Below are 20,096 nucleotides of genomic sequence, written 5' to 3' on the forward strand. Positions count from 1 at the left end.
CCTTTGTTTCTGGGTTGCTCTGGTCAAAAAGAACAATTAACTAGTTGTCAGTCTAACCTAGGTTGATTCTTGAATAGCAGGGGCTGTATACAATCTTTCCAGCTTGATAGAACCTTCTAGTGCTTTCATCTGTCCTGCTATCACAATCTGTCAGAATACAGCCCCATTTTCACATCAAGATGAGCCATTGGTGTAGGACTTTTGCAGAAGATTATTAGAGCTAGTTTATAGAGAAATCTGTTTTTTCCAGTTGAAATTATAACTCACATGCAACAATACTTATGGTTCTTTTGGTTAGTATGAAGAGTATATGCCAATGCATGCGCCTCTTCCCCCTGTACCTCCTTTGCCACCTGAAGAGCCCCCTATGCCAGAAGGAGGTGAAGGATCTAGTGGAGAAGAATCAGAATATGAAAGTGGTGATGATGAAGCCCGTGAGAGGTTTGTAATAAATAAGTTTTAGATGTGAGAAATGTGAAATAGTTGATGCTTTTTCATTTCAGATTTTATAAGAAGATGTCACTAATTGGGAATAATAGCATCAGTCAGTCAGTTTTCATTAAGCACTTAATCTGTGCCAGTACTGCATAATAGGTGCTAATTAAAGATTTTGAGTTCCAATTTTTTCTCCCTTACTCCCTCCCCTCTTCTGAAAATGATAGAGTTTGATCTACTTTATGTGCTATTATGTAATACATATTTATATTAGTCTCAGATGTGGAAGAAACAGATCAAAAGGAAAAGTTAAACACATGAAAGAATAAAGTAATTGAAAAAATGCTTCAATCTGCATTCGGAGTAAGGGACTTAGATTCTAATGGAACAGCATAGAAATTCCTAAGTTCAGACAAAATATGTACTTAACAGAAAAAAAAAGGTAATGTGAGAGGGGAAGTCACCAGCATTGAGGTGGCTGTGAAACACCTGCAGAAGATAGGATTTGAACTGAGTCTTAGAACATTCCAGGTTTGTAGGATTACCAGTGGATAGACTTGGATATGTAATGCCAAAATTAAACCAGATTAGTTAGAACAGGACATATCTGGAGGAGGGAAACACATAAGAAGACTAGAAAGTTAGGACGGTACTGTAAAGGACCCATTAAAATTTAAGTATGTTACATCTTAAATATAGATTGAAGGTCAAGGAGAGAGAAGTTGAAAGTTTATCATTATGGTGGTGAATTCAATAATAGGATACAGAAAAAATAGCTGACTTTGTTAAGAAGGACTCTTTCTTCCTCTGACATTAGCACAAAGGAAGAGAGAAGAGAGAAAGATATGCATTGGAAGTTCAAGACTTTCAGGTGCATCTAAAGTTGTTAAATTATTGCATTAAGGAATTCTAACCTGCAGTAGGGTTGAAGCCAATGGAGTGGTCATACTGAGATCACCAACATGGTGATCCACTGGGAGTGGAGATTGCCTGTAGAGGGGGACAAACTGGGTTTAGGTTAGTTAAAACTTGTGAGCCCATCGTTTTGGTTTGGGCTTGAGTGTCTACTACACATGCAGCCTCAGTGAGATATGAAGACCCAGACTCAAAAAAAAAAATTGGAAAGGAGAAGTTTCTGACTAAACCTCAGTTTTCCTCAATGTGTTAAGGGGCCAGTTGAAATTAGCACACATTTTTAGCAGATAACTATCATACATCAAGTTATTTGATTTTCCTCTGGTTTTTGGCAGCTTGTGAGTAGGAATGAAGAAAGCATATGTGAGCATAATTAAAGACTGAGGTTTACAGAAAGACAGGATAATGGATTCAAGAATAAAATCCTAAGGTTCAGCTAGTTGACTTTAATCCATTTAAATCTTGAAATTTTAAATTTTGATATTTAAGTATCAAAATTGAGAATTTGAGAGGGAACAAGAAGGGGCAAACAGAAAGCAATTTCAAGAAATATTTTTAAACCAGTCATTGTCCAGGGGATGGATAACAAGGCATCCATCATAGTATAGAATATTATTTAAAATAGGAATCCAGGCAAGGAAATGATTTCAGGGTTAGACAGTAGTATATGAGTAAGCATCTGCTTGACTAGATGACTAAGGTAGGCTATAGTTAGACAGACTTGAATAGGATCAGAACAGATAGGGATCAGGGTGCTAGATCAAATAACTGTTACTGCCCAAGTTAAGTATCTGGTCTTAACATCTTATTCATCTGTATATAATTCTACTATCCATTGGTAATGACCTTTGTGAAATTAAACACAACACCTCTCCTCTTCTGACTTTGGGCATTTTCTCTGCTTGTCTCCCATGTCTGAAATGTTCTTCCTTCCTCACCTCCATCTCTTAGTTTCCCTGGTTTCCTTAAATACAATTAAAAAATTCCTACCTTCTGCAAAGATCTTTTCCTGATCAATATTAATGCTTTTCCTTCCATCAGTTGATTATTTTCAGTTTTATCACGTGTATATGTTTATACATATTTATATATTTTTATTTATGTGTATGTTATGAATATATGTATTTTATGTATGTAATATATATATATATATATATCTGTGGAAAGAGTGTTTGCATATAGTCATTTTCATTTTGTCTCCCTATTTAGATTGTCAACTCCTAGAGAATAGGGGATTTTATCTTTCCTTGTAACCCCTAGCCATTAATACTTTGTCTGACACATGGTAAAGACTTAATAAATTGCTATAGACTGATTGACAGAAGTATTTACATGAAACCATTGCAAAAAACTGCTTAATTACATTTTTTTGAAGTTGTAGTAAAGAATTATACTTTTATGGTATGCATAATTTTTAATTGGATTTTTTCTTAAACTATCTAAAGAAGTTTTAAACATTTTATAAAAGAGGATATGTAGATAAGTCTTAGATAAGGAGAATATATTATTTTCTAATTTAGGATGGTAAAACTCATGGAATTAGCAAATTTTCAACCCAAAAGACCAACAACTGCAAAGCAACGCCATGTGAGGAAAAAGCAAAAGATAAAGGACATGTTGAATATGCCTGCATCTACTTCACATAGGTAATTTGTAGTTTCAAACTTTTTTGTTGTTTTTGAATTCAGACTTGATTTCATCAGTTTCAGGGTTACAAAATAGGATCAAAATTGGAGTTTTACTTTGTAACCTTGAGTCATGACTTTGTTTTTGGAAATATCAAGTTGGTTAAAATAAACAGTGATATGGCACTATAGACATTTTCATAGAATTTGATTTAGAAATATTTGGGTTTTGGGCAGCTAGCTGGCACAGTCAAAAGAGCACCCTGTCTTGGAGACAGGAGAACCTGAGTTCAAGTGCCTCAGACACTTAATACATACTTAGCTGTATGACTTTGGCTAAGTTATTTTTAACACCATTATCTTGAAAAAAAATTGGGGGTTATAAAGTAATTTTTATAATTTTTTAGAAAAGTTTTTGAGGGTTTTTTTTAAAGAAAAGACATTTGAAAAGTTGCCTTATTTTGCTTGATACTTAACTTATCCTGTTGTCAAAATTTCTATAGAAGGTATATTACTGCCTTTGAAATTCTGTCACCTTTTTAAATTTCCCTTTGTAGTGTTCATTTTTTAAAAAACCCAAAATGATACATTATGATCTTAATTAAGATAATAGCAGAAATCAGTATTTAGAGATACCTTTTTGGATGACATAATCCTTCTTCACTAACTTGAAGAGTTTTTTTCCAATTTTGGTGAGACTAATCTGATGTTATTTTTAAACAGTAATGTACACCCTGCACTATTGCCTTCAGATGTATTTGAACAGCCACAGCCTGTAGAGCATAAAAAAATAGAATTCAACATATCTTCTGGGATACCTGCTACATTTATAAAAGATTTAGAGGAAGGACTAAATAGTGGTAAGGAGATTTTATAGTTCTTTTATATACTATGCAAATCAGGTTACATTTCTTTTCAACGTGTGTGTGTGTGTGTGTGTGTGTGTGTGTGTGTAAATGTTTAATTATATAAATTATATATTATAGTTTTCTGTTAGATTTAGAGATATTCTCAGTTATTCTCAAGCCACATGAAACTAACATTTTATTCTAGGCATCTAAGGCATAGATTTAAAATATTGCAGAGGTTGAGGAGGCATTAGAGTTATTTTAATTCAGCTCCTTTTCAATGAAGAATAGAAGTTTAGGAATAATAAATTGTATAGCAGATTTATATAACTTTTATTAGTGACAGTTCTATAATTTGAAATTTATAAATTATTTACATGAATATTGTTAATTCTTAACTATTTTAGATTTGTCTGTTCCTGGAAATACAACTAATGAAGGATTTGGAAAAATCTTTCCAACTCCCATTCTGAATGACAAAGAAGATATTCAAGAAGACTCTGATGAGATACCAGCAGAATTTGTCTCCAGAAAAGAGTTGGAAAAAGGCAGAATTTCTAAAGAAGGTAATCATTTAATCCACCATAAAATATTATTGCGTAATTGAGGTTTTTTTTTTGTTGTTTTTCTTTTGACACTGATAAAACTATTTATGCTGGTGAAAGTGAGCAATTGAACTCTTGGGTCCAAATTAATAATCAACAGATTCTCTCAATTAGGGAGTAGTGATCTTCCTAAATTTAAATATGGTAAAAATAATTAAACTGGAATATACTTTTTTTAACATAGCTGCAATAGTTGTGTTGTAAAAGTAAACAATCCACTGCCACCCCCCACAACGAAAGCGAAACCTTAAGAAAAATAAAGTGAGAAAAAAAGTGCTTCAGTCTGTATTCAGATACTGTCAGCTCTGTCTTTGAAATAGTATTTTTTTATTATAGGTGCATCAGAGAAATTGCTACATTATTTTTTTCCCATAGTTGGTATTGTTAGGTTTCTGTTACTCCGCCCCTATTTATTCTATTATCTTTCTCCTTTTACCCTGTCCCTCCTTTCAAAAGTGTGTTGTATCTAACTACCCTCTCTCCTATCATCTACACTCCTCCCCAATCCCCCATCCCCATCCCTTTCCTCTAGGATAAGACAGATTTCTATACCAAATTGAGTGTGTATGTTATTTCCTCTCTGAGCCACTTCTGATGAGTAAAGCTCACTCTTTCCTCCTCTGTCTTCCACTCCATTGCAAAAGCTTTTTCTTGCCCCTTTTATGCGAAATAACATTCCATTCTGCTTTTCCTTTTCCTTTCTTTCAGTTCATTCCTTTCTTGCTCATTAAATTCATCTTTATAATATATTATACCTTCAAATTCAGCTCCCTCCTTCTCCTTATCTATATATGCTCCTAACTACCCTAATCAGTGAAAGGTTCCTATGAGTTATCAGTATCATCTTCCCATGCAGGAATAAAAGCAATTCAACATCATTAAATCCCTCATAATTAGTTCTTCTTGTCCAGCCTCTCTGTGCTTCACCTAAGTCCTGTACTTGAAGAACAAACTTTCAAACTTTCTGTTCAGTTCTGGGTGCTTCATCAGGAAAGTTTGAAAGTCCCCTGTTTCTTTTATCTATCTATCTATCTATCTATCTATCTATCTATCTATCTGTCTTAGGTTTTTGCAAGGCAAATGGAGTTAAGTGGCTTGCCCAAGGCCACACAGCTAGGTAATTATTAAGTGGCTGAGACCAGATTTGAACCCAGGTACTCCTGACTCCAGGACTGGTGCTTTATCTACTGCGCCACCTAGCTGCACCTGTAAATCCCCTGTTTCATTAAATGTCCATCTTTTCCCCTGAAAGAGCATATTCAGTTTTGCTCAGTAGTTGATTCTTGGTTGTAATCCAAGCTCTTTTGCCTTCCAGGATATCATATTCCAAGCCCTTAATGTAGATTCTGCTAAATCCTGTGTAATCCTGATTGTAGCTCCATGAAATTTAAAATTGTTTCTTTCTGGCTGCTTGCAAATATATTCTCCTTGACTTGGGAGTTTGGAATTTGACTGTAATATTCCTAGGAGTTTTTATTTTGAAATCTCTTGCAGGAGGTGATCAATAGATTCCCTCAATTTCTATTTTACCTTCTGCTTCTAGGCTATCAGGGCAATTTTCCTGCATTATTCCTTGAAAAATGAAGTCTATCCTCTTTTCCTGGTCATGCCTATCAGGTAGTCCAATAATTTTTAAATTCTCTTCTAGTTCTGTTTTCCAGGTCAATTGTTTTTTCCAATAAGATATTTTACATTTTCTTCTAGTTGTTCATTCTTTTAGTTTTGTTTTATTGTTTCTTGATTTCTCACAATCAACAGCATCCCTTTACTCCATTCTACATTTTAAAGAATTATTTTCTTCAGAGAACTCTTGTATCTCCTTTTCCATCAGGCTAATTCTGCTTTTTAAGACATTCTTCTCATTTACCTTTTGGACTGCTCATTTCTCTTTCCAATTTTTCTTCTACCTCCCTTACTTGCTGTTCAAAATCTTTTTTGGACTCTTTTATAGCCTGAGACCAATTCCTATTTTTTCTTGGAGTCTTTGTTTAGAGAAGCGTTGACTTTGTCATCTTCTGAGTGTGTATTTTGATCCTTCATGGGACCAAAGTGATTGTCTATATGGTTGGATTTTTTTCCTCTGTTGTTTGCTCATTTCCCCAGCCTATGATACGTTTTTCACTCTTTGTTAAGGTGGCGGGCTCTCTGCTTCCAGGGTGGAAGATCTAAGATTTCTAGGGTTTTTACAAATGTTTTCAGGACTTGGGACCTCAATTCCTTCAGCAGATTCTGACTGCTCTCCTAATCTATGCTCTTCTCTGTGGATGACAACAAGCAATCCCCACTTTCCCAGAACTGTGAGAAGGGTCCCTGCTCTGCTATGGCAATAAAGCTCCTTTTCCTGAGATTGGGGCCCAGACTGTGACCTGGATCTGAGTATGCCTCAGGGATAGTAGAGAGCACTCTGAAGGCAGCTGCTGGGTGGCTCTCCATGCCTGCTTCTTGTTCCTGGAGCCAGGTCTGCTCTGAGGCCTGTGCTGGCCTGGGTTCCATGCTCATTCTGATGTGGCTGTTTTCCTGCTGACCTTCCAAGTTGTCCTTGCCTATCCCTGAACTGGGAGGTCTGGAAATTGCTACCCCTGCCACAGATTGAGATGCCCCTGACAGCTGTTCCTGGATGGAATTAGTTTGCTTTGGTGCAGCCAATGTGGCCTGGACTCTGCTGCACATATTCTAACCCTGGTGTAACAGATACTCTCTGTGCACCTTCCAAGTTATCTTGGATTGGAAAATTGTTTCATTGAGTCTTTCTTTGAGTTCCACCACTTTTGAATTTGGTTGGAGCCATAATTTAAAGGCATTTGGAGTGGTCTGAGGGAGAGCTCCCAGGATTTCTTGCCTTTACTTTTTCATTTTTACTTCATTTCCCCCTTACACACAGACCCTCCTGGAAGCATACTTTAAAGTCTTGACTCTGCAATGTTGGACTAAGCAGCATCATACTAGTAGTTGAAGCTCTGAATCTTCCCTTCAAGACATTTAAAGTTGCTAATTTTTTGATCATTAAGTTTCTGTAAATAAAACCAGAATTCCTAAGTACAGTTTTTGGCACATAGTAAACAGTTATTAAATAAAGAACATTTTGATGGGAATATCTTCAATACTTAAGAGAATAAACTTTGAAATATCTTTTTTTAACAGAACAGTTGACTAATTTATCATAACCTTCTTTCATGAAGTATTTAATTTAACAGCATCTTTCAGTCACTATTGGCTCAATTTCAGCCAATTCTAGAAATAACAATAAAGAAAATCTCAAGTATTCACTAAATTAAATTTCACAGTATTTTCTGTAATTTCTTTAATAATACTTAAGATTTACATAGAAATTAAAACATACTAGACGTGCCTTTATAGTTATTTCATTTGATTCTTTCCAAAACATTAAAGAGTAGGTGCTGCTATTACCATCCGCATTGTATATATGCGAAAACTGAGAAAGTAACTTACCCAAGGTCACAGAACATCTGAATCTAGTTTTAAACTCAGATTTTCTTGACTTGAGATCTGGCATTCACTTTTATATACACACTCTCTATTTTCCAACTGAATATTTGGATGTTTTATGTTATAGGGAATTTGTTAATGACTTGTTACATTCATTTTTGAATATTGATTAAAACATTATGATTTCCCTCTTTTTATTCCTTGCTTCAAGAAATGGAAACACTTTCAGTTTTCAAAAGTTATGAACCAGGAGATCCAAACTGTAGGATTTATGTAAAGAACTTAGCAAAGCAAGTTGGAGAAAATGTAAGTAGAATTTCCTAATTTGATCTTGTAAAAAGAATTATTTTTTGACATCCTTGTGATTTTTCTCTTTTGCTTTTTGATGAAATTCTAGGATCTTAAATTTATTTTTGGAAGATATGTTGATTTTTCATCAGAAACAGAACGAATCATGTAAGTTATCTCCAGCTTTGTATCTCATTTATCCTTATTTAATCCCTAACATTTCCCCTCTAAAATAAAGTGAGTTAGTGAGGATGACATAACAAACATTAATCCATGGAAATCAAGATCCTTTTCTATCATAAGCAGCTTTCGTTAAATTTAAGGACTAAACTCCCAGTAACTTTTAAAATGTGTAGCACAATTAATCTACATTTAGCATTTTTCTTATTTCTTTATCAATCCATCTTTTAGGTATAATTGTCTTAGTTAAGAAACATGATTTATAAGTTTTTGAAACATGACAGGTGGAGTATTTCTTTTAAAGTTTCAAATTTAAGACTTAAACTCTTTGGTCCAGGGGAAAAACCTTCAGGGATAGGTCAGTAATCCCACTATCCAATCTTTGGAGTAGTGGGAAGATTAAAAAGAAGGTAACACATTTTTGGAGAAATTATTGAAATTAAGGAGTATTTGCTCTTTTTTTCCTTGACTTGACCTTTTTCAGTCCATCTGCTCTGGAGACCATAAAGTATGTTCTGCCTTGTAGGAGCAAGTTCTTGTAGTAGCAGTTCATTTTCAGAGAAGAAATTAAAAGAAGATTCTATTGAGAAAAACAAAATCCTTTGTAATGCTGAAGAGAGGAAATCAGGGAGAAGAATCCAAAAGTTAATGTTATATGCTCAGCTAGCTTAGTGTTAAAATTTGGTTTTTATAATTCTCATTAGTTTCAGAAGTGTTTTCCTGTCAACAGTTTTAAATGCTCCTTTGCTATCAAAGAAACAGCGTCAACTACCTTACTATCCTTTAAATAATATTGAATGCCATCTGTCTTAAGAGTGATATTAAAAATGTGTATTACTTCGATTTACCATGAGTTTAATTTTTCAGAAAGAGTAAGAGATTCTGAATGCAGAATGCTGTTGGCCCCTGCAGTACTAAGTTTGTGTCTGTTTCCCAAGAACAGTAGCAATTTACATTTTTCACTATTTTTCAGTATCCTATATACTTCATAGTAAATTTAACATTATCATTTTGAACACTGACCTTGATTTTTGGAAAGGAACCATTTTGTTATATTGGGGAAGGAAAATTGTCTAATTGATGAACTTGTTCCCTCAGTAGTTTAATAAGAAGACTGTCTGTAAGCTCTCATCCAGTAGTTTTGTGCCTATTATCTTCTCTTAAGAATTTCAGCAAATCTTCTTTCCTTGGGTGTTATTTCCCATCTTATTCAGAGTGAATTATATTAGGAAATTGCTAAATGGCACAAAACATTTACAACATATGCATTCTATTTTAGTTACCATTTTTATAGCTTCTAAAGTTTTAAGTGTATTCCTAATTTTAAAAAATGCAATAAATTTTCATTAGTTATCTTTAAAGATCTTTTTTGGAACAGGATGTAAATATTTAGTTTTAGATAATGAACTAATGGAGTGTCTGGTGATCCAGAATCTTTCCCATATATTTCAATCAATTGAACAATATTGGTTTGATGTTAATAGAAACAAAACTACAATCTTTATAAATTTTTGTAGGTTTGACATACGCTTAATGAAAGAAGGTCGCATGAAAGGGCAAGCTTTTATTGGATTTCCAGATGAAAAGGCTGCAGCTAAAGCTTTAAAAGAAGCTAATGGATATGTACTTTTTGGAAAACCCATGGTAGTAGTATCCTTTTTAAATGTTATATATGTTTTGTTTTTAGGCACAACTTTGTATAGTTAAATAATCTAGTATAGTCTGAATTATATGGTCAGATGGTTTAGTTACTATAGGATAAAAGTGGGGGAATTAAGGTAATAGTGCTATTTAAGATTTGTTTTTCAAAGTAACTTCTGGTATATTATAGTAAAACATAATGTCAGGTCAGTCATTTATTAGAAAAAGTTGTTTTATGGGTGTCCAGACCCTTCAACTGTAAATACAATCAGTAAATAATTTTTTTTTTTTTAGGTTTTTGCAAGATAATCGGTTTAAGTGGTTTGCCCAAGGTCACACTGCTAAATTTTTAAGTGTCTGAGGCCAGATTTGAACTCAAGTATTCCTGACTCCAAGGCTGGTGTTCTTTCCACTGTGCCACTTGGCTGCCTCCAGTAAATATAATTTATTCTCCAGATAGACTAGTTAGTTGTTAGGACTAATACTGACTTCCACAGTACAGCTGGAATCACTGCGATTGTTCAATCAAAATAATACTTATTAAGGGCTTAGTATGTGACAGGTATTGTGCTAAGATTGGGGATACAAAGAGAAAAATCTTTCTTCTCTGGTTTTCATAATAACTGAAGACAAGTTGTAAGTATAAGCTTCAGATTCTTTCCATTTCTTTTGTTCCTGATGAAAGGATAAATTTGAAGAATTTTTAGGTCTTAATTGATAGAATTAATATTGCTCTGTCTTGGAGCATTGGCAACAGCCATTGAAATACTGTGAATAGAGCTTATATTTTCCTTTCCTTAATCCTTACAGTTTTGAAAGAAGGAGAATGAGGTAGAAGTAAAATACATGTTCCTTAAAACTCTTGAGGGGAATTCTGCAGAAACTATTATGTGTGACATTCTCTTTCAGTAGCTAATTCAGTTGTTAAAGTTGTCTATGTGTTTTGCTAGGAAAGATTATAAATAGAAAATGAGGAACTATCATAATTAAACAGACTATTGCTTCTTAAGACATTATTTCTAAAAGACTGGGATTTAGAACTAGAAGGGGAATTTAGGTGACTGGCATTTAGTCTAGGGATTAACCTTTTTTTGTGTGTCACGGATCTGTTCTCAGAAAAATGTTTTTAAATGAACATTAAAATAAAAATTATCAAGATATTAAACCAGCTTATGAACTTTAGGTTAAAAATACCTAATATGGTCCATCCCTTATGATTTTTAACATGAGAAAGAAGGCCCATAGAAGTCAAATGACTTGCATAACGTCACTACAGTTGCTAAATAACGACAATTTGAACCTGGACCATCTTACTCAAAGCTAAATATCCTTAGACGCTTCAATTGCTCTTTGGTATAATTTGGTATAATTAGATTTGGGAATGCAAAAAAAAATATGTGGAGTGGAAATTAGGGCCAGAATGTGAAATAAATAAGATTTTGTAAGGTGAAGTAGGAAGAAACAGTCTAGACTATTATCACAGTTAATAGAATAGCATTGTTGCTTGTTGCTAGAATTTTATGAGAATTGGGTGAAAGCCATTAATGGATACTCTAAAGAACTTCGAACTTATATCAGTATCATTGACCTTCTTTAGCAAATGTAGCTTTCATTTTTCTCTCTGGAAATCCTTAATATGCTTTTAGCAATTTGCTCGATCTGCTAGACCAAAACAAGATCCTAAAGATGGAAAAAGGAAAAGATAGATGATTGTTAAAGGTAAGTGTGAACTTTTATGTAATAAAGGAAAATTGTGATTCTTTATGTAAAAAGAAAAAGAATTATACATCTTTTAGTGTTAATTAAAATATCTCGAGTTTTTTAAGAGTTTTTTGGAGTGGAAGACAGAAGAACCTTTGGGGTTGATTTTGAAATAATTGTAGAATCATGTATGAAAACTCATGTTTGCAAAGGAAAAGATTCAAAAAGAAATTTAACTATGAAGAAGAGCTCTTGCAAATTGTTTCTCAACAGTGACTAAGATCTCATATAATAGCCAAATAGAAAGCTAAGTTCACTGAGTCTAGTAGTTAAAACATTGTGAAAAAATACAGTTGTATAAGCCATGTATGGAAAATAAATATGAACATTTCACAAAGCAAAGTTAGGCATAATTTAGGGATTGATAAAATACCTTGCATAAGTCAAGACTAATACTAGTCTATATTTAGTAAAATAAGAAAAATATTTATGAAAAACTTTATAAGTAAGAGCATAGCATATTTTTTGAAAATTTGTTTCAGTAGTTTCCTACTTGATTTTTCTTTTGGGAAAGAATAATTTTAGACATTAACACTGGATTGAAATTTATAGTCCTTTTGTTTGTTTTTCAAAATGAAGCAAAAAACCAAACCTGCCTTTTTGGATTGAAGGGGACACCAAAGGGTGGGCCAAAATGATCGAGCTTTATGTTATAACATTGCCTTATAGTCTCTCAGTAAAATGCTGTAAACATTTGATTGTCATTGCTATCTCAATTTTGTTATGATAAAAAGTTTTTCAGATAGTGAAGGGGATTAAGCCTTTAGCAATCAGAATATTCATTTATGATAGAATATCAGTTCTTTATAAATTTAATGCTGAAAAATAAGGAAAATTAAACTACATTCTGCTGTTCTTCTTTAGAAGCATTCCTGCGTAAATACTGCAGTAATACTGTCATGCAAAGTGTATCCTTTCTTGTTGTATCCTTTTTGGGACAATGCTTTCTGTAGAAATCTTTTATTTCATTTTATTTTTTCCCTAATGTAAATTGGAGGTTAACTTACATTCTAGAAATAATAGAACTTGAAAATTGTTTGATGTAGGTTGAAGAAAATTTGATGTTCCTTCTAAGGTTTAAAAATTTATCTATAATGTGCTTTATTTTAAGAAAATTCGTTCCAGGGAAAGTTAGTGAATCAGGTCATCAAAGTTACTAAAGAGATGCTGATAGTGGCTTTAAATCAGAATGTGATCTTAGCTATTATATTTGTCTTTTCTGAAATTTGATTTTTGTAATTTATGGACTTGATGATTTTAAAATACCTGGCTTGGGTCATTTTTATATTTTTATGCAATGTAGTATAGGCAATATATCAAGACTACTTGGAAGGGAATCTTTAAAAGTATTATAGAAAAACCAAACAGAAGTTGATTTCTAAACTTATTGACTTTCTAAGTGATATAAATGTCAGATGACAGTCTTTGCTGTTCAGCACCTCAAATCTAGTTGTTTTATTTTTTTTAAATCCCTACTGAAGTAGGTTCCAAGTGTAATCATCACTTACTCTCCAATTGAGAGCCAATTCAAAATACAATATTTTTCTATGATGGATACATTAGTTGAAGGAAATAAAATTGTTAATTGGCTTATGCCCATTAATGGTGACAAATCACAATAGGCAAAGCTCTTGCATTCCAAAACACCTCACCTTGCTACCTCAACCTCTTAAAAGCTAATCAGATAGAAGGTGTGTAATCCTTCCTTGCACCTTCAGTCTGGCACAAATTATAATTGTATACAGAGCCTAACAAATCTGACTGAGTAAAAAAAAAACATTTTTCCTCTTGAAAATATTGTTAATTCATATCAGACCAAACTTTTTCATCTTATAGTTTCATTCCCTACAGAAACAGTCTAGTTTGTAATTAATTGTCACTGACACTTTTATATATAAAGAAAAAAAAGCCCTATAGAGTAAATTGAATTTGTGCTATTTACATTGCTTTATGGGAACTTTAAAATATACTTAATTTTGGTGTTTTGATTTGCAGTTTTAATTCACATAAGCTTTGATTAGCTATGAAAAATCAAATTACACTCTCAAATTGACTTGATTCACTAATTTTCAAATACTGAAATTTTAGCTCTTTAATACATTTATAATATATAAAAATATTTCTAATAAAATATTTTTCATTTTGGATGGGCTTTTATGGTGTTTTAGGTTCCTTTTGAATTCCATATCTTTCAAGCATTCTCCAGTTTTGAAGAAGAAACTTGACCATCTGGACTCTTGAATTGTGCGTAATAACTTTTAGAATATGTTTAAAAACTAAATGAAATGCATTTAAATCTTATTGAAAGATATGCAGCAAATGTGTTTTAGTCAACTTTCTATGCTCCAATAAATTATTATTTTCTTTCCATTACCATGTCTTGCTTTTTTTTGTCTTCGGAGAAAGGGATTAAGTTTATTGTTTTTAATGGAGAGAACTACTCATATATGGATCTAATTAAGATAAATTATAAGTGGTATCCAATTTCAAAGGACTTTGAAATTCCAAATATAAGTTTCTAATTTTTAAAAATTTGTTAATACTTATTATTAAAGAGAAATCACATAATGGAAACTCCCTCTCCCAATGCAAATCAGCACCTGCTCTACTACTTAGTCTAGAATTTCCTGGGGCACTGAGAAACTGAATGGTTTGCCCAGAGTTATATAACCATTTTATGTCAGAATTAAGATCTTCCTCACTCTAAAGTCAAGTCTTTTGTTTTAGATATTTATTATTTTTGCATTGTTATTGAAATACTAGCATGCATATTTAAAGAAAAAAACTATTAGGGCTTTTTTTTTAATGTTTACATTCTTAATTAAAAGATTTTGTTTATTTTGAGTTTCACAATTTTCCCCCTAATCATACTTATCCCCCCCCACACACACACAGAAGGCAGTTTGCCAGCCTTCACATTATTTTCATGGTATATATATTGATCCAAATCAAATATGATGAGAGAGAAATCATATCCTTAAGGAAGAAACATAAAGTATAAGAGACAGCAAGAACAGACAATAAGATATCAGGTTTTTTTTTTTCTAATTTAAAGGTAATTGTCCTTGGTCTTTGTTCAAACTCCACAGTTCTTTCTCTGGGTACAGATGGTATTATCTATTGCAGACAGCCCCAAATTGTCCCCGATTGTTGCACTAATGGAATGAGTGAGTCCATCAAGGTCGATCATAGCCCCCATGTTGCTGTTAGGGTGTACAATGTTTTTCTGGTTCTGCTCATCTCACTCAGCATAAGTTCATGCATATCCCTCCAGGCTTCCTTGAATTCCCATCCCTCCTTGTTTCTAATAGAAAAAGTCTTCCATGATGTACATATAAATTGAAGGACATTTACTTGATTTCTGATTCTTTGCCACTACAAACAGGGCTGCTATGAATATTTTTGTACAAGTGATGTTTTTACCCTTTTTCATCCTCTCTTCAGGGTATGGACCCAGTAGTGGTATTACTGGATCAAAGGGTATGCACATTTTTGTTCCCCTTTGGGTATAGTTCCAAATTTCTCTCCAGAAAGGTTGGATGAGTTCATAGCTCCACCAACAGTGTAATAGTGTTCCAGATTTCCCACAACCCTTCCAACAATGATCATTATCCTTTCTGGTCATATTGACCAGTCTTGGAGGTGTGAGGTGGTACCTCAGAGAAGCTTTAATTTGCATTTCTCCAATAAGTAATGATTTAGAGCAACTTTTCATATGACTATGGATTGCTTTGAACTCATCTGTAAATTGCCTTTGCATATCCTTTGATGGCCTTTGTTTTTAATGTAACTCAGTTCTCTGTGTATTTTAGAAATAACTCCTTTGTCAGAAACATTAGTTGTAAAGATTGTTGCCCAGTTTACTACATTTCTTTTGATTTTTGTTACAGTGGTTTTGTCTGTGGAAAAACTTTTTAATTTAATGTAATCAAAATCATCTAGTTTGTTTTTAGTGATGTTCTCCATCTCTTCCTTAGTCATAAACTGCTTTCCTTTCCATAGATCTGACAGGTAAACTAGTCCTTGATCTTCTAGTTTGCTCATAATATTTTTTGTCTAAATCCTGTATCCATTTTGATCTTATCTTGGTCTAGGTTATGAGGTGTTGGTCTAATCTAAGTTTCTTCCATACTAACTTCCAGTTTTCCCAGCAGTTTTTATCGAAGAGTGAGTTTTTATCCCAAAAGCTGAACTCTTGGGGTTTATTAAACAGTAGATATCGTTTCCTATTGCTCCTAGTTTATTCCACTGGTCCACCACTCTATTTCTTAGCCAATACCAGACAGTTTCGATGACTGATGCTTTATAATATAATTTTAGATCTGGTAGGGCTAAGCCACCTTCTTTTGTACTTTTTTTTCATTGAATCCCTGGAAATTCTTAACTTTTTATTTCTCCATATGAATTTACTTAACACTTTTTCTAACTCATTAAAGTAATTTTTTGGAATTGGTAAGGCACTAAAGAGGTAGTTTAGTTTTGGTAGAATTGTCATTTTTATTGTATTAGCTTGACCTATCCATGAGCAGTTGATGTTTGCCCAGTTATTTAAATCTAATTTTATTTGTGTGAGAAGTGTTTTGTAATTGTTTTCAAAATGTTTCTGAGTCTGCCTTGGCAAGTAGACTTCCAGGTATTTTATATTGTCTGAGGTTACTTTGAATGGGTGCATATTTAAAGAAAAAGCAAAGCTATCAGAACTTTTCACAAATTCAGATTTCAGCTTGGGGATTTGAGCATGTACCCTAATGGAATGAGAAGTTTTCTAAAACCTGTGCCATTTAATTTTAACTAAATTTCTCTTTCTAAAATATTACTGTATAAATAAGGAGAAGTTGTAAATAGAGTCCCAAAATAGACATTAGGTTGGGGAAGGATGTGATGGAGAAGAAGCAAAAGATCTGAGGTCTATTAGAAAAATAAGGAGGGGCAGCTAGGTGGCAATGTGGATAGAGCACCAGCCCTGAAGTCAGGAGTACCTGAGTTCAAATCTGGCCTCAGACACTTAATAATAACCTAGCAGTGTGGCCTTGGGCAAACCACTTAACCCCATTGCCTTGCAAAAAACCTTAAAAAAAAAAACGGAGAAATAAAGGATGGTGAGATAGTGATGAATGAGTTTGCTTTGAATATGTTGAGTCTGAAGTCTTGGTTTGACAGCTACGTAAAGGTGTGTAGTAATTGCCTTTATTTCTCTGGGACTGGAATGCTGGAGTGATGAGGTGGCCTCTGTGAACAAATGTAGTAGGGAATATATATCCTATGATACTCCAGAAAAAATTTTTTGAGAAATAATATTAAGATTCTCATTGGGTTGTTGGGAAACTATATTGTATAGAAGCTAAAGGAAAGAAAAGACCCCCTTTTTAAAAATGCTTCCTTCAAGGTAGGAATGAGGAACAGTCTGTTAGAATGTATAATATTTTGAATTATTAGAAAAATTCCCTTTTTTTGCAGATAAGCTATGAATGATTGTGAAATGTTATGGGAAATAGTGATAAGCTGTAGAAAAGTCCTTTGATTAAGTAGAAAGAGAAGTTTGGGTCAGTGGTTAAGCACAGATACAAATCTAGAATGAATATAATAAAAGCAAGAGATAGTAGTAGACTGGAGAATTTAAGAGAAGGTTATTTAAAATGAGAAGTTAAAGTTTTGTGAACATGAATTAATTGAAAACATGTCAAAAAAAATCCAGTGGCCAAAAATAAATAAAAAATCTACATACACACACACACATACACACACACACACACACACACACACACACACACACACACACACATATATATATAATCAAGTTGTAATAACCTCAGAAAACTTTCATTTTACCAATATGAAATTGAGGCATAGGCAAATTAATTGATTGCCCAGAATCACCCACCTAATGTCTAAGAGAGATTGAACCTGATTCTTCTTGATGCCATTGTACAAGAGAGAAAAATTTTATTTTTCTATTTCATCTACATCTTCACTGGTCAATAGCAAAATACTTAATTCCCAATGTCTGTTCCATTCTTAATTTTTACTCCAAGTCCTCTATTTCTTTTTCTCCCCATCTCACTGTTGAAAAAATAAAGAATATTCTTGAATGCCTCTTCTTTCCACCTTCTTACTTAAAAACATCATTTCCTGTTGTGTCCTAGATTCTGTATTCCATCTCCTCAGGGAACCTGTTTCCCTGGTTCATCTTGCCTTGTATATCTGGGGTCAAAAAGACAGAGGCTTCAGGCTGAGGCTTAAGGTCATCCTAATATTTGGATCTGAAATGCCAGCCTGAAACTAGAAAGATGGCCAGAAGACCCTTTCCTATCTTGTATGCCAATTTCCATTGTGGTCTGTGGAATCCCTACTCTATTGTTAACCTAACTTTAAAGTTGGAGTCTTTATAATTTCTCATATTCTTGTGCCAAAAGGAAATTGGTACCTCCTGAGGGGAAAAAAAAAATCACACCCACTCCAGTGCTAGTTGCCAACTTACTCATATCCTCTTCTTCTATGGACTAAGAGAAATAATTGATATATTTCTTTTCTGCCATTTCCAGCACCTCCATCTGCTACCATTGCTTTGCAAACTCTCATGTCATATCTTGATTGCTGCCAATCTTCTCCCTTTCAATATAAGTATGGTACCTAAGTCATTCTTTTTTCTCCAACCCAACTCTACTTACACTGGAAGACTAATATTTAAATTTACATACATTGAAATTTGGATTCTACAATATCTCTGTACCTCCCTACCTTCTAAATTGCAACTTCTTTCTTCAGGTTCTCTGTTTGTTCCTTGTCCCCATCTTCAATACTACAAATTCTCCCTTCCCTCAGGAACCCTAAAGGAAGATGAAATAAACATTAGATTGCACCATTATTTTTCCTTTTTTTGTTTGTTCCCAGTATGTGACTTGATTTTAACTCTTTGTTAAAGTGGGACTCTGCTTCCAGGGTGGAAGATACACTATCCTAAGCTTCTGAGGGTTTTTTTGCAACTATTTTCAGGGACAATCCCCAGTAACCTGCATTTTCTCAATTCCTTCGAGGTCTTGTAAGAGACTGACTGCTCCCCAGGCCTATGTTCTGGCCTGTGGATGAGGACAAATACTCCTCTCTGCCCTGGAACTGGGAGGAGGGTACTTGCTCTGCTAAGACAGTCAACTCTGATGTGCTTCTGTGAGCTCTAGTTGTGCTTCTCCAGATTGACCTGGCTCTGCTTATGAGTGAAGCAACAAAAGCCCTGCCTCAGGCTTAGTAAAGAGACCTATGAAATTGTGGGCTGAGCAGTCTGGAAGCAGCTGACATATGACTCCCTGGTGGGTAGCTCCCCAGGTCTGCTCCTGGTCCCCTGAGACTGGGTCTACACTGATGCTTGTGCTGGAATGGACTCTGCTCTCACTCTGGTACAAGTTTTTTTTCTTTTTAGGTTTTTTTGCAAGGCAAATGGGGTTAAGTGGCTTGCCCAAGGCCACACAGCTAGGTAATTATTAAGTGTCTGAGACTGGATTTGAACCCAGGTACTCCTGACTCCAAGGCTGGTGCTTTATCCACTACGCCACCTAGCCGCCCTGGTTGTACGACGGTTTCCTTGTTGACCTTCCCAATTGTTCCTAACAGTCCCTGGGCTGAGAGGTCTGAAAACCACCACAGCTGCCAGGGACCCAGTGGCCCAGTGGTCTCTTTCTGAATGGCTAGAACTGGTTTGCTCTGGCTGTTAGGACTGTGCTGCCAGGGCCCTTTCTAACCCCAGTGTAGCAGATCTTCCCCCATGAATTTTCCAAGTTGTCTTGGACTGGAAAATTGTTTCATTCAATCTCTTTTTTGGGGAGGGGGGTGGTTCTGCCACTCTGGAATTTGGTTAGAGTCATTATTTAAAGGTATTTGGAGTGTTTGGGGGATTGAGCACAAGGGAGTCCTTGCCTTTACTCCACCTTGGCTGTGCCCCTGAAATTTGCATTTTTAAATAGTTTTTTTTTATTTAAAAATTAAAAATCAACATTCTTAACTTGAATGCTATTTAAAGACAGGTAGTGCTCTGAATTTGGTTGGTAGTTTGCTAACCATTGATTTAGAAGAGTGCTAAAGAGGAACAGAAGTGAGACCGATTTGTTTAGACTAGAGTTTATGAAGGTAAAGTAATGTTTAACAACCCTGCAAAGATAAGTTTGAGCCAAGTTGCGAAGGGCCTTAAATGCCAAACTTAGGAGTTTGATTTTAGAGGTAATAGGGAGTCACTTAGACTTTGGACAATGGCCAGACCGGTGTTTTAGAATTATCCTTTGGTAGCTAGATGAAAGATAAGAGGAGAGATTTGAAACAAGAAATTTTAATTAGTAAATTAATAAAACCAGTTAGTAAATTAT

The 20,096-nt window shown here is 34.2% G+C and overlaps 2 protein-coding genes across 7 annotated transcripts in view; both read left to right on the forward strand.

Moving 5' to 3' along the window:
- LOC141488316 (RNA-binding region-containing protein 3-like) overlaps positions 1-17,538 on the forward strand; it is a 38,108-nt gene extending 20,570 nt beyond the window's left edge. For 2 of the 3 annotated variants that reach the window (XM_074188302.1, XM_074188300.1), the window contains exons 7-15: positions 299-441; positions 2,871-2,996; positions 3,699-3,835; positions 4,231-4,389; positions 8,087-8,181; positions 8,273-8,331; positions 9,861-9,993; positions 11,631-11,703; positions 12,610-17,538. In XM_074188302.1, the coding sequence (XP_074044403.1) occupies positions 299-441; positions 2,871-2,996; positions 3,699-3,835; positions 4,231-4,389; positions 8,087-8,181; positions 8,273-8,331; positions 9,861-9,993; positions 11,631-11,690 (912 nt within the window). In that variant the 3' untranslated portion in view covers positions 11,691-11,703; positions 12,610-17,538. The remainder of the gene's footprint in view (positions 1-298; positions 442-2,870; positions 2,997-3,698; positions 3,836-4,230; positions 4,390-8,086; positions 8,182-8,272; positions 8,332-9,860; positions 9,994-11,630; positions 11,704-12,609) is intronic. The other variant, XM_074188301.1, reaches the window with a different exon arrangement.
- LOC141488313 (pancreatic alpha-amylase) overlaps positions 13,907-20,096 on the forward strand; it is a 46,305-nt gene continuing 40,115 nt past the window's right edge. For 3 of the 4 annotated variants that reach the window (XM_074188291.1, XM_074188293.1, XM_074188294.1), the window contains exon 1: positions 13,920-13,989. The gene's annotated coding sequence lies outside the window, so the exon portion shown is untranslated. Of the gene's footprint in view, positions 13,990-20,096 lie in introns of all 4 variants that reach the window. The other variant, XM_074188292.1, reaches the window with a different exon arrangement.

This window comes from Macrotis lagotis, chromosome 5 (assembly GCF_037893015.1).
Source record: "Macrotis lagotis isolate mMagLag1 chromosome 5, bilby.v1.9.chrom.fasta, whole genome shotgun sequence".
Classification (NCBI taxonomy): domain Eukaryota; kingdom Metazoa; phylum Chordata; class Mammalia; order Peramelemorphia; family Peramelidae; genus Macrotis; species Macrotis lagotis.